This window comes from Seriola lalandi, unplaced genomic scaffold (assembly GCF_002814215.2).
Source record: "Seriola lalandi dorsalis isolate HSWRI2012SDOR001 ecotype SW California unplaced genomic scaffold, Sedor1 jcf7180002054736, whole genome shotgun sequence".
NCBI classification, from domain to species: domain Eukaryota; kingdom Metazoa; phylum Chordata; class Actinopteri; order Carangiformes; family Carangidae; genus Seriola; species Seriola lalandi.
Window position 1 is genome coordinate 2004844 of NW_019525289.1, and position 14246 is coordinate 2019089.

Consider the following 14246-nt stretch of genomic DNA (forward strand, 5'->3'; position numbering starts at 1 on the left):
TGCAAATAGCCCCTTTAATGTCGACCCGTTATGCATTGATGTAAAAGTAAAAGCTTTGTAGATGTCTAGGATACATAGTGTATAACCTGTGTTTCATATAAACACCTTTTTATCAGTTGGTCTCCCAGCGTGCCCCCAGCCTGAGGAAACCTTCACCACATAATAATTCAAACACATTAAAAACAAAAAGTTCTTGAAAACACCTGAGGTGATAGTTTAGGCATCATATTGGAACATCTCACCACTCAACTGTTTATAACAGCCTCTACCCTGCTGGCCTTCTGTCATTTTTCAGTTCCAGTGTTTGACTTTTACTGCCTCAGCAATCTTATTCCTCCTCCCTCTTTCTATCTCTCTTTCTCTCTCTTACTCCATCGGTCTCTTTTCCCTCCCTTTCCTTCCACAGGAACGTATCTGACCCACGAAGCCAAGGGCTCGGACGATGCCCCCGACGCCGACACAGCCATCATCAACGCAGAGGGAGGCCACTCTGGAGCAGAGGACAAGAAGGAGTACTTCATCTAGATAGAGCATGGAGGAGGAGGAGGAAAAGTTGGAGGACGTGGAGGAGAGGAGAGGGGAGGAGTGAAGGAATAAAAACTCCATTTTGTTTTCACAACGCTTCAGTTCTTCACTCGGTTGGAGGGATGATGGAAGGGGAAGGGAGAGAAAGAACTGTGGACAGGATAAAGTGATTCAACTGGTACTACCCTCTTTGCATTGATACAGGGAAGTGAGATTTTGCACTGACATATGAACGAACTGTAGTTACACACTCAAACACACACATACACACACACACACACACACACACACACACACACACACACACACACACGAGTCAATTTTGGGGAAAAAAAAACTCTTCTCACCCAGACTCGAATGCTCGTAGACGCTCAGATTAACAAACACGAGCCTCCTACTAACACGTCTGAATTATGACACATTAACACATTTTTACACAAAGCATCGTATCCTATTTCTAACTGTCAACGCCTCGAAAAAGCAAAATTGTAACTCACATTCCTGGCATCCCTAGCTGATATTTCACTTCTCACCACCCATGCCAACCTGTCTCCTCAATATTTAAACCAAACCAGCTCTGTCTTCTTTTTTTTTTTTTGTCCTCATTCTCTCTATACGACAAGGCGGTATCCCTCTGTAAACACCCTCGTGGCAGAGAAATCCATCTAAATTATTAGTGACAGACATAATCTCCCTCTCTCACTGTTTAATCTTTTTATGCCATCAAACTTCTTTCTGTGCCCTCACGCACTCCCGGTACGAGCCCACGTTTTTTTCCCTCAGCGCAGCACCACACAACATGTAACACTCATGCAAAAATAGCATTCCCACCTTGCGCTACAAAGCCGAGGAGCTCCAGTATACATATATAAATATATATATATATATAGAATTATATAGCATTCTTTTTACTTGACAGAAAATGTTTGGTGTGCTGTAAATACACTCTCTCTCTGTACTCTTTCTACCTTCTGTCGCCTTCTACCTATCTTCCCTCTCTCTCTCTCTACATCTCCCTCTCTCCTGTATCTCATACAGTCTGTTACTGCATTACAGTAACTTATATACTCTTAAAAAAAACGCCTGCCTGTTTTTATTACATGCGTGGAAATGCAGAGTCGAAAATATCAGTATCTGGGGAAAAAAATAATAAAAATAACAATGATGTTGCGATGAAAACTAACCTTATCTGCAAATATTTGTATGAGGAACGTTTTCCTTATTTTTTTTTTTTTTTTCTTTGTTATTTTTCTTCCTATTTGGTTTCTTGGGACTTATGAGGGATTTTCCCTCGTCAGTGTCTCAGTGTGTTACCGTCAGTGTTAACAGTTTACAGTGTCTGTCAGTTTGTCAGTCCAGGAGTCCATAATCTGATTTGATTTCCAACTTGTGGTTCGATTTGGAGGTTTAGGGTTTCGATGCTGTTTGTTCTCTTCTGTGCCCCACCTCCACTGCCGCCATTTTATCCCCGCTTAGCTGGCCCCTCCACTCCCAAACACCGAACTGTAGCAAAACCTCGGTCGAACACAGTTTTCAAAAAAGGTGTCAACATGTTCGGTGGAGCTTTTTTCCTGGAGTATCGCTGCGTGCTCACGGACCGCTGCAGTCTTCTTTCCACTCGGCCCTGCTGAACGCACCTCTCGCCTCCACCTTTTTGTTTTTTCTCCCTGCAGCAGACTGCTTGTCTTGGCGCGGCCACCTGGCGCTAAATTCATTGAGTAGTGACATCATGACTTCCTCTAAGAAGCTGGCACGGTCGCTGTTTCGGGGAGGTGAAAATGCTTGCTTGCTTTCCACTACGGGGCCAAACAGGACTGCCTACATACATTATGACAAACTTCCTGGCAAAAAAAAAACAACAACAAAAAACCTTCTCTGTTATTGTTCCTCTTTCTTTTTTCTCTGTGTGTGTTACTGCGAGCAGGAATCATTCGCCAGCTTAGCAAAAGGTTCCCATAAATGAACAGTGTTTTATTAAGGTTGGGAGTTCGCCTTGGCACTGGTAAGCTCCACTTGGCCCGGTCGTGGAAATTGATTGCAATCTAACTAAGAGGCTCTGGGCCCCAGACTGTTCACATGCCAAGGTTTTCCTTGGTGGGCAAGGTGCCGAGCCGGAGTCTGGGCTGCACTAACACTGAAGAAAGTCATTTAGGAACTTAAATGTCCTCTTCTCTTTTATTCCCTCCGCTCCGCTCGTCCATTTCTTTTCATTCTTTAATTAATCATCCCGTCTACGTCCTGATCCACCTTCACCCGGTCCTTCTTCTCCCTCATCGCTCCCCCCTCCCCTCCATCTCTGGTAATGTCTGATTCTCCTTGCTGGTCTCTCTCTCTCTCTCTCTCATTCAGGAGTTCATGTAGACGTACAGTAGAAGTAGCGTCTCTAGGTTTTTGTCGGCGTTCGCTGATGGGTCTCCGCGGCACTTTTTCTGGAGTGTCCCGGAGAGGAATCCATTTGCTGTTGTCAGTCTACCCGTAGACAGTTATGTCTGTGATAGTTTTTTGTACACCTTTTTTGGGAACGTTCAGGGATTGTGCTTTTCGTACCTTTCCCCCGCATTATCGTTAACTGCTACCTAGCTGGCTGCTTTTGAATGAAGGAGCCAAGCTAGAATGTCTATAAGCTAGCTATACCACAAAGAGTAATGTGACCTGAAGCAGGGTCAGCTGATGTTTTCTTTTCTTCCTAGAGCTCTCGGTTGAAATCTGGGGTGGCCACGTAGTAAACTTGGCTTAAACAGTGTTTGAATTCCGTTGCACATGGTTTGGCAACTTTAAACGAACCGAGGTGAATATTTCGTCGAAATTCGTAACACTGTTTATCTCATGTTTTCTCTGCAACACTCTATAGCCTTTCACAGTAAACATGTCTGCAGACCAGAGGACGGGCTTTGTCTCACGGAGCTCGTTGTCCACTTTGAAGAGATACCTTTGATTTGTATTAAACCCCAGTCTAATTCTGCTCTATGAATGGAAAAAGAAATACCTGCCTCATACTCAAAAAGTGTAGTGTCTTTTAAAAACTAATGGACCTGTATTTGCCTGTAATTTATCGTCCTGTCCTTTGTCTTAGTTAATGTGCTAGCATGTAGCTTGCATGAGAAATGGTTGGAAATGTAGATAGTGTTGGAGATGAGAAGTGTCGACAGGCTTCTCTCATGAGACAAGAGCGGCGGTCCGCCCAGCTGACTTCCCTGCTGTTCTCTGATCTGCAAACATAGGCCGTGTCCCAGTTAAACCCATCTGTACCTCCACAACACTGCAGTGCTCGAGGGGAGCGCTGAGGCAACGAATGAAGTAGGAATTATCCTGCTTTCCCCCGCCGCTGCTACATTACAACCACACTGAGGTACATTGGCGTTGAGTGGGGCCTGTGCAGTCTAATCCATATTTCATTGCATCAGTGCAGTAATGACAAGCTGTCACCAGATGCCAGCAAACAGCAGCTTTTCTTGTCCCTCTTCAGTCAGGCCGAGCTGTCCTGCCCCATCACATGACGCTCACCAAGTCCTCTTCAGGCAGTCGCACACTACCTGCCGCTCATCTCTTTTCTTTTTATAGTATAAGCAAATTGATTTTTAAATTATGTTTTTTAAAGGGTGTGCATAATCTTAAATGTATTACTTTCAATTCAATTGATAATCATTTTCTTTTTTTTTTTAATTAGTTTTTTCCAAAACTTGAAGGTTAGAAATTTTAGTTTTCGCGCATTTTATTGTTTCAACAACCATTTTTATATAATTTCATGTATATAGTGTTGCCTTTACTCTTACAAGCGCACCTGTACACACTTTGCACACACACTTTGGGCACATGCACATGCACACACACATATCTGGATATGCACGGCAGGCATGACGTCTGTGACTATGGTGTATTTGTACATATGTGTGTGTATGTGTGTTTGTGTATGAGTGTGAGGTGTGTATTAATTGACCCAAACAGGCTCCGGAGACACTCCTGTGTGTGTTGCATTCACAAAAAATGTAATTATAATTTTCGACGACTAAAACAATGTCTTTCCTTTTAGCATTATTGTTTCTGATGAAAAGTCTTCCTTTTGAATAAATGTCCATATCACATGAGAATAGTGCTGTCATGTATGTTGATTTGTACTATCGCTGATGATGTCATCAAGGCCAGAGCCAACCGCATGCTGTGGTGGGTTTGCCTCTGTTGGCTCTTATGTTCATACAGTATTTGTTTTATTTGGGGTTTTTTTGGTTAAAATACCAGTTCAGTTGTTGACTTCAATAAACATGCATTTGGGTTAATTTCACCTGTATTGTTGGTTCTTCCTCTTCAGAAACATTCAAAATCAAATAAAATCTCACATTAAACACACAAATCGATATCTCCATAATGTGTTTAGTGTTTAATATTCTAATCTAGTATTGATCATTTAGTACGATACAAAACAGGACTAGAGTGGGTTATTTCATGAGGGTAAATATCTTCCATTGTTCTCTATTGAGCTGTAAAAAAAAAAAAACTGAAAACGATCTATTCCATGATATATGGACATGAGAAAATAGCTCACGAATCCAATAATCACTGAGCGTAACAGTGTAGATCATCAACAGGTTATAAAAAAGCCAGACTCCATCATCGTTTTCTACTGTGCAGTTCGACAACACGTCCAACAGAGGGCAGTGCAATGCAATAATTCAAAGTTCCTTACTTAGAACAAGAAAGGTCAGCTGCTTATGAAATTAGGAAAAACACTGACTGAGTTCTACTAAATTTCATTTCAAATTGGCAGCAGTCTTTATCACATTATTACTAAAATAGATACTGTAATTCTTTGTTTCTCTCATAGAGGAACAAGTATACTGTATAAAGGCCCCATGATCTCTTGATCTTTCTTTCTTTGATGTTTCTTCTTATCTTTTTCCTTCCTCCCATCACTCTGTACTGTGGTTTGGGGAATATTGTTATCACGTGTTGATACTGGGATGGATGTTAATGATCAGCCTTACATTGTACACATGCTACTAGTTAATTACACAGTAAGAAGTCACACCGCTCACACAGATGGATATCTGTAACTCTGTCCAGCTGTTGGAGCATTATGGGACTTGTTTGTGCTGAACTTGTTATTAAACGTCCACGTATTCTGTGAACAAAAAGTTATCTGGCAAGACTTAAAGTACCAGTTGTCACCAAAAAAATATGATCTAGTTCAAACAGAATAAAATGTAGGTGCCACAAAAGTGGGCGATGATTTGATTAAAATACCATTTTCAATACTACTTTCACCAAATGTGTATTCTACAACATAATGTATATTTGCATATATATTTGCAGACAGTGAAGTCATGTGGCTGTTTGATTTCTTTTGGCTTTTGTTCAATAAAATTTGGAAATTTTCCACAAGGTCCCTGCACTGTGTGCTGTGCGTGAATACAACATTGTTAACATAGCAGCTCACAGGTTTTACTGTGGTCAATCACAGACCAAGATTTTATAGAGAACACCTTTTTATAATATATAAAAAATAAACTCATTGATCCGAATGTTAGACAAAACAGTGGCTCTGAAAATTCAAAAGGTAGACCTGAAATTCAAAGGATAAGATTTGGCCCTGACATCTCTTTCATGTTGATTGACAGGATTTTTTTTTCATATAAGGAGTAACAGTAGACAATAAAGTCCAGGTTCTTCTTGTTTTCTGACGCTTGTAGCCTCTAAGAGCTCAGTGTTTCTGTAACATTAAATATTCACGACTTCACAAAAATGTAATTTGGATTGTTGCTTATTAAGATGTTAACTCATTATCAGGACACATTAGGTGTTGTTTTTCACACTGACTGACAGTGGCCTAGGACATAAGCAAACAACCTCACAACTGTTGTCACATTTAGATTTGGACTTGCCCACTTAACATCAATTATCAAATGGTTGATAAGAACAAAACGGTTTCTAAGATTCATTCATTCTAACAATCAGTATTGTGAGAACGGGACAGAAGCAGCTGTTATGAAACAGCTGAGATATGAAACACAAAGAGCTCATTGTTCATATGGTTCTTTTCTTATAGACAGGAATATAGGCTGCCGGTAATTTGGCAGGTTACTGATTGGTCCTTTAATTAATGTCATAACTGTACACCTACTCTATGTATTATTATAACCTGCTGTAAGCTGCACTCAGTTATGAATTTAAAGCTTTTAATGGTTAAAGTTTTCATGCTCAAACCGCAGTTCTCTCTGTGGCCGCTGGAGCGCCCCCCTCCTCTCTATGGAGTCCAAAACGGAGATTTGGAACGGGGAGGCGTGGAGGAGGTGGAGGTGCTGGTGCTGGTGGTGGTGGTGGAGGAGGGAGGGGGTGTGTGCCACTGATTGTATGAGAGAAAGAGAGAGAGAGAGCGAGAGAGAGAGAGAGAGAGAGAGAGGGAGAGAGGAATTCAGTCCTGTTTAAATGGGAATCCAGAGCGCAGAGAGGAAAAAGGACTCAGACTGAAAAACCAAGAAAGACAGAGAAGGCAAAAAAAAAAAAAGTGGAGACAGATTTATTTTACGCACGGGGGAAAAACAGGGAAACGAGTTGAAGAAAGGAAAGGAGGAGGGAGGAAAAGAGGCATCAGGATTTTTTTTTTTTCCTCTAAATTTGGCTCCTTTCACTCTCATGACTCAAAGAGGATTCCAGTTAAAGTCAGCCGGTCGGGAGGAATTGATGGTGTCTTTTCGGGGGAGCAGAGCCGAGGGGAGGAATCTGAATGCGCTCGGCTGAACCATGCCAGCCTTGTGGATCATAACTTTGGCGATCACTTTGAACCAAGGTGAGAGATGTTTAAACACACTCAGGCTGAAGTGGCTGGGGCTCGAGCAACACAGGAAACTTTCTTTTTATTTCCTCTTTATTTCTTTTTTTTTTCTCCTTGTTGCCCTTCTTCTTCTCTCTGCTGTGTGCGGGCGTCAGTGCGCTTTGTGGGTGTCTTTCTGTCTGTGCTTGTATGTACTACTGTGCGTCTGTGTGTCTGGCAACGTGTGCACGCGCGTTGTTGTTGTTGTTGTGTGCGTGTGTTTGTGTGTGTGCGCGCGCGCGCTTGTAAATGTGTTATGTTGTTGTAGATTTGTGCCGCCCTGGACATCATCATTACAGCCCACAGGCGCTGAAGAGAGAAAAGGAGTCATGGGGTGTTCAGGGTCTTTGCTCCGCTGGGGGAAAAATGAGGTTTTAGAGCGCAGACACAAACAGAGGCGTTGCATTCATTTTTCTTCAATTACATGTTTATGGGAGAGATGTGGAGCATCTGCACGCGACATCGCTTTGACGTGACCTTTGAAACGCATGAATAGATAGATTTGGTTCACACGCACAAACGCAGTGTGGGTCAACAGAGGCTGTGATGCAAGCACGCGCACATGCTTTCTCACACGTGCACGCGCTCTCTATGTCTCTCTCTATCTCTCCACACGCACGCACACACACACACACACACACACACACATTGCGCATAACCTGCCAGCCGGGGATGATTGATGAGGCGAGGATCCAGTGCACATTCTGGTCGCCGGGCTTTAACATGAGTCACACTGGATCAATTTCCAGCACACGCGCGCACACACACACGCACACACACACACACACACACATGCACACACACATATGCACACACATGTACAGAGATTGAAGGAATGTGCATACGCGTGCGTGTCGTGTGTGTGTGTGTGTGTGTGTGTGTGTGTGTGTGTGTGTGGAGAGAGAGTGGAGAGTAAAGACCAGCGCAAGTGTCTCTCCAGAGGGAAAGTCGGTGTGTGTGTGTGTGTGTGTGTGTGTGTGTGTGTCTGTGTCTGTGTGAGTGTGTGTTTGAGAGAGAGATAACAGAGACCAGTGCATCCTCCTCTTAGTATGCAGGTAGAGTCTCACGTGCTCGTGATCGTGCGCGCGGCCCGCTACGAACGCGTTGGTGCCAAGAAAAATTAATATTTTACCGTAAAGACGGAGACATATTCACTGGACTGGAGGAGAACCCCATTGCTAATATTAATGTCCCTGTTTATCGATCACCTTGATAGATTGCCCTCTCTCTCTCTCTCTCTACACACACACACACATACACATACACACACACACACACACACACACAAGAGAGAGAGAGAGGATGAGTTTGCGTTTGTGTTTGAGGACAATCAGCTCCAAAGACAGAGGTGATTAATTGAGGTGGCCTGATGTGAACAGTTCAACTGTGTGTGTGTGTGTGTGTGTGTGTGTGTGTGTGTGTGTGTGTGTGTGTGTGTACCTGCCTCAGCACCTGGGTCTCCGGTGCCGCAGGCCGCCGGTGTGATGAACCACAGACGGTTATCTGCCTAGACAGACAGTGAGAGGAGCTCCCAGGCTGGAGCAGAGCTGACCACCTGAGTGGAATAAAACAGAATAGAATATGATTATGGCTTTAAACAGCAGAGCCGTGCACATGATGGAAGAATCACCAGCAAGAAGTCTGAGCATCTCACACTGGAGAATGGATGGATTCATCCTTCAGTAACAGCACAGTGATCTTACATCAGATTGGCTGACATCACGATGAGTCCATGTCAATCAGCTCTAAGGAGCTCGGATTAATTAGAGCTACTGAGAGTAATGGAGAGGGTAAAGTAGATTAGGAAAGTTTGCTGATTATATCCACAGAGAATCAAACAGAACAAGACAAAACAGAGCTGAAAGACAGAAGAGAACAGAACAGGGATAAAACAATAAAAGAACAGAGGAGAACAAAAGAAAGAGAAGAAAAGGAGCACATAGAAACAGAAACCCAAACAGAACCAGAACAAAACCAGACAGAACAGAACCCGAACAGGATACAGCAGAGAACAGATCAGAACAGCAGTGAACAGAATAGAACAGAATAGAACAGTAGAGAACAGCAGAGAACAGAACAGAACAGAATAGAACAGTAGAGAACAGAATAGAACAGAATAGAACAGCAGTGAACAGAATAGAACAGTAAAGAACAGAATAGAACAGAATAGAACAGAACAGTAAAGAACAGAATAGAACAGAATAGAACAGAACAGAACAGCAGAGAACAGAATAGAACAGCAGAGAACAGAATAGTAGAGAATAGAACAGTATAGGACAGAACAGAACAGCAGAGAACAGAACAGAACAGAATAGTAGAGAACAGTAAAGAACAGAATAGAACAGAACAGAATAGAACAGAACAGAATAGAATAGAACAGTAGAGAACAGAACAGCAGAGAACAGAATAGTAGAGAACAGAACAGAGCAGAATAGAACAGTAGAGAACAGAACAGCAGAGAACAGAATAGTAGAGAACAGAACAGAGCAGAATAGAACAGTAGAGAACAGAACAGCAGAGAACAGAATAGTAGAGAACAGAACAGAGCAGAATAGAACAGTAGAGAACAGAACAGCAGAGAACAGAACAGAGCAGCAGATCAGTGTCTCCAGCTGAGCCAGTGTAAGCCTGTAAATGTGATCAGAGTGAATCCGTCCCCTACATGCAGCAGCTGCAGCCTAATGTGTGTTTAGCCTGTTTGGACTCTTCCAGGTGTCTGCTGCCTGCCTCCCTCTGCCATCAGCTCTGACTGTCTCCCTCTCTCTCTCTCTCTCTCTCTCTCTCTCGCTCTCTCGCTCTCTGAGCGGCCTGATTTACAGTTCAGTCCACTGCTTGTGCCTGGCTTCCTAACGCAGGCCAGCTACATCTCTGTGTGGTTGACCGCGTGTCTGTGGGCCTCTGTAATTACCATTCAGCCCTGCATGTGTATATGTGTGTGTGGGTCAGATGCAGCGCGTTACCGCTGTGATCTGACACTGTGCTGCCAGCGCCGCTCTGGCCACAGGCGAGGAAGCTCCGTTTCTCACAGTCGATTCTTGAACAGCACTTTTGCTTGAGCTGAACATTTTTGCAGCCTGATCATGCAAGCAAAGCAAGCAAAGCAATTCTTGCACTGCAAGCACCTGTCCCATCTCTCTCCTTTTCACACACACACACACACACACACACACACACACACACACACACACACACTTTCTTTTTCTCCCTTTTCTCCCCGCCTCCTCCCACTCTTTTCTCCCATCACAAGAATAGAGCAGAGGCGCAGATGAAAAGAGACAGGCCAAAAGACAGAGAGATGGAGGCAGGGAGAGACGAAGAAAGGAAGAGACAGCGGGGTTCAGTCCTAATCTGTTGACAAGAGGGGATGTTTGAGGATAAACAGCGGCAGAGCAGGAGCGCTCAGGAAGCAGAGAGAGAAAGAGAAAGGGCCCAATTGGCTTGAGTCTCAGCTTCAACAGCAACCCAGCTGGACCATCAGTGTTTGATGGTTTACAACTAGATGCACAAGTTTGCACCCAAAGTGAGCTCCAGCCATTCTCTCAAGATGTATCCAGAAATGCTAAAGGCAAAGGCATCTGGGCTTTCTTTAGATTCCTGAAAACTTTTTGCCTCTCATCCCAAACATGTCATCTCGTCCAGTCGCCTTTGAATCAGCACTTAACGTGACCTGAATGACGGAGAATTTAACTTAGTCCAAAGTATGAGATTGTCTTTGATTACTGGTTTTGAGATCTCCACTGTGACGCCCTCAAATGGTTGTGTAATTCCTTTATGAATCATCCAACAACAGAAATATTCTCACATGGGTTAAGTCATGACTGTTAAGGCAATTTACAGCATGGAAAGATTTAGAAAACGGCATGACAACACACCAGCATGCTGTGTAGTTAAGAGAGTCTCAGAAATGTCCAAGTCATGAAACACAGTTTCATTAAATTTCATCTGTACGACCTCCGATGAGCAGATTTCCTTTAGAGTGCTGGCTTATCCAGCAAATTCAGCTATTGCTCATTTGCTATAGGAAACCCACAGTTGCATCGCTGGATTTGCCCAGTTATTGGCCTTGGGGCAAAAATCCAGTGTTGGCTGCTATTGACTAAGCCTAATACTAGCAAGACCGCCTCTCTGTGCACTGTGTGTAGAGTGGGGCCTTTAAGAAGACAAATGAAACTGATCCATTCAGAAATTACAGACCATAAGATCAGAGTGTACACTTAAATGATCAACGTGATAAATCTAGTGTTTTAACAGGAACCGTCTTTTAGGCCTTTTCACACAAACGTTAGCGCTGCAAGAGAAACTGTCGCCCACTCGTTCATTTGAATGCGGCCACACTGTTGATGCAGCGCATTGCCAATTCAGAGAACAAACACAGGGTCAGCCGCCAAAAAAAGCAAGTTGAACGTGGCTCAACTTTTGCTTCGATAAAATGCGACGTCAAACAAAGAATCTGTGTAATTTCAGATGATATCCTAATTTAGTGATGATTTTCACAAACTAATATGCCGTAAATCAAATTACCACAAACAAAACATAGTGAACTTGTAGGGCCCCTGACGGTCTCGGGCCCCAAGGCAGTTGCCTGCTTTGACATGAGTGAAAAACACAGCTTACATCAGTAGAATAGAAGTGATGGGTTTCCGTCTTGTGCCCTTACTCCGGAGAAAATAAAAATCACAAATCGAGCATTTATATTCAATACGTGCAAGAAAAATATTCATTTAAAAACTGCTTGTGCAAATATCATTGTTCGATATACGAGGCAACTGACCATGTTCATCTTCTGGAAGGATTTTTTATCATTTGAAGCACCACTGATGAGCATTTCTTGCATGAGCAGACTCAGGACGAATCAACCCCCCAACCTTGGCCATTAGTGCCATACTGTACTGATTGTGCCATAAAAGCGAATATAAAAGGTTGACTGACTCTGTCGGTCTAATTGGGTGGTAAAAAAAAAAAAAAGAAAAAAAAGAAATCCACTTGAATACAAAGCGTTGTACTCTCAAATGAAGATAATTAAGAATGACATGACATGCCTTGTTTAAGAGCAGAGTGGAGGTTCAAACAACAACAGCGGTGCAGTTAAGTGTGTGCGTGTGTGCGTGTGTGTGTTTGTGTGTGTGTGTGCGCGTGTGTGTGTGTGTGGGCCTCATCCCAAAGCCCTCCAGTACCTGACAGATCTGATATCCTTATGGCGTGGGAAGCGTAATCTGAGGTGACAAGGAACAGCAATTAAAATAAATAAATAAAATAACTGCCACAATTAGCTGTCGCTTGATTCACCGCAATGCCCCGATAATCTAGTAATCTGCTAAAACGACAGCGGCAAATTCCCCCTCCTCCCCCTCCTCTGCACAGGCTGATGTGTGTGTGAGTGTGTGTGTGAGTGTGTGTGTGTGTGGGAATGAAAGACTGAAAAGTACACAGATCCTAGCAGAAAGCGGCGACTGGTATTAGGACTGACACCCGTCAATCTTGCTGATCTGTCAGCCTGAATAATGGAGGACTAGTGGACTGGGAGAGAGAGAGAGAAAGAGAGAGAGAGAGAGAGAGGAGGAGGAGGAGGAGAGTGGGAACTAGGAGAGAAAGAAAATGAAGGAGTACATGAGGGGAGAGAATAAGACGAAAGGATGAGGCCAGGAGAGGAATTCAGGTGAGAGGAGGAGGGCAGAGGAAAGGCAACGGTCAGAGGGGAATGAAATATCAATGGAAAGAGGGCAGAGGAAGAAACAGGGGAGAAGTGTAGAGGGGGTCAGGAGAGTGCAGGAGAGAGAGAGAAATGAAAAGGAGGAGAAGGTGGAAGGTCGGAGAACAGGGCTGGGGAGCTGAGATTTATTTGTGGAAGGGTCGGAGCTGTAGAGAACAGGAAAACAGAGGAGAGGATGAGGGGAGAGAAGGAGGTCATGGCAGAAATTTTTGGGTAGGAGGAGGAGAGCAGAGGAGTGACGGAGGGAGGAAGATTTCTGTGGGAGGAGGGGGAGGGTGAAAACATGTATAGAAGGGGAAGGGAAGAAAGAAGAGGAAAGGGGATTTGAAGGTGTGGGTGAGGCCAGAGAAATGTAGAAGGGATGAGGAGAAAAGAGGATGAGGGGAGGAGAGAGGAGAGGAGGGTAGTAGAGTAAAAGATGGAGGATACATAAAAGGAGGGAGGATGGAGTGAGAGGATGAGAGGGTGAGGGATGGAGAGAAATTTGGATTGGACGACAGCAGAGGAGTTGAAGAGGAGGAGAGAATGAAAGGAGAGAGAAAAGGGGGAAGAGAGCAGAGCGGAGATTTATGCGTGTGGCGGGGTCGGAGTGAGGGAGCAGGAAAATAAGAGGAGGAGAGAGAAAAGAGGGTGAGGGCAGGAGAGAAAATTGGAGGAGGAAGAGGGCAGTGGAGAAAAACAAGAAAGATGAAGGGAGATGCAGCGGCGTGGGTGAGCGTGGCAGAGGAGGAGTGGGAGCTAACGGGAGGGAAGGAGGAGGAGAGCAGAGTCGGGGAGCAGAGATTTATGTGTGGAGAGGGTTGCTGCGAGGGAGCAGAGGGAAACAGCCAGGCCTATTATAGATGGGTCTCTCCTGGGAGAGCAGGTCCTGGAGTTTTCCAGGCATTTCCAGCATATTTCACCGCCGTTCCAAGCAGCACGCTGCAGTGCACAAAGCACCGCCCTCGACAGAGTCCTCAGCCCTCCAAGGATAAATAAAGTGGGTCCCTCTCACTGCATGAGTATTCAATAAAAGTGATAAAAGGCTGGAAGTAACCCTTCTTAGCTTTTTTTTTTGGGAGGGAAAGTGAGAAACTAAACTGGCCACCCTCTCCAAGGAGAAGCTTTCAAAGAAATGCAGACATCAAACATAAAAGCACCAAAAGCATAAAAGTGTTTCCTTTTATATGAAGGAAAATGTCAACAAAAAGGGCTGCGAGATCAAAT

The 14246-nt window shown here is 44.0% G+C and overlaps 2 protein-coding genes across 5 annotated transcripts in view; both read left to right on the forward strand.

Moving 5' to 3' along the window:
* cadm3 (cell adhesion molecule 3) overlaps positions 1 to 4804 on the forward strand; it is an 89805-nt gene extending 85001 nt beyond the window's left edge. For all 3 annotated transcript variants that reach the window (XM_023424528.2, XM_023424530.2, XM_023424531.2), the window contains one exon: positions 407 to 4804. In XM_023424528.2, the coding sequence (XP_023280296.1) occupies positions 407 to 525 (119 nt within the window). In that variant the 3' untranslated portion in view covers positions 526 to 4804. The remainder of the gene's footprint in view (positions 1 to 406) is intronic.
* A 2048-nt stretch (positions 4805 to 6852) lies between these two features.
* The window catches only part of kirrel1b (kirre like nephrin family adhesion molecule 1b), a 76350-nt gene continuing 68956 nt past the window's right edge, over positions 6853 to 14246 (forward strand). For both annotated transcript variants that reach the window (XM_087178817.1, XM_023424421.2), the window contains exon 1: positions 6853 to 7306. In XM_087178817.1, coding sequence (XP_087034943.1) covers positions 7261 to 7306 — 46 coding nt within the window. In that variant the 5' untranslated portion in view covers positions 6853 to 7260. The remainder of the gene's footprint in view (positions 7307 to 14246) is intronic.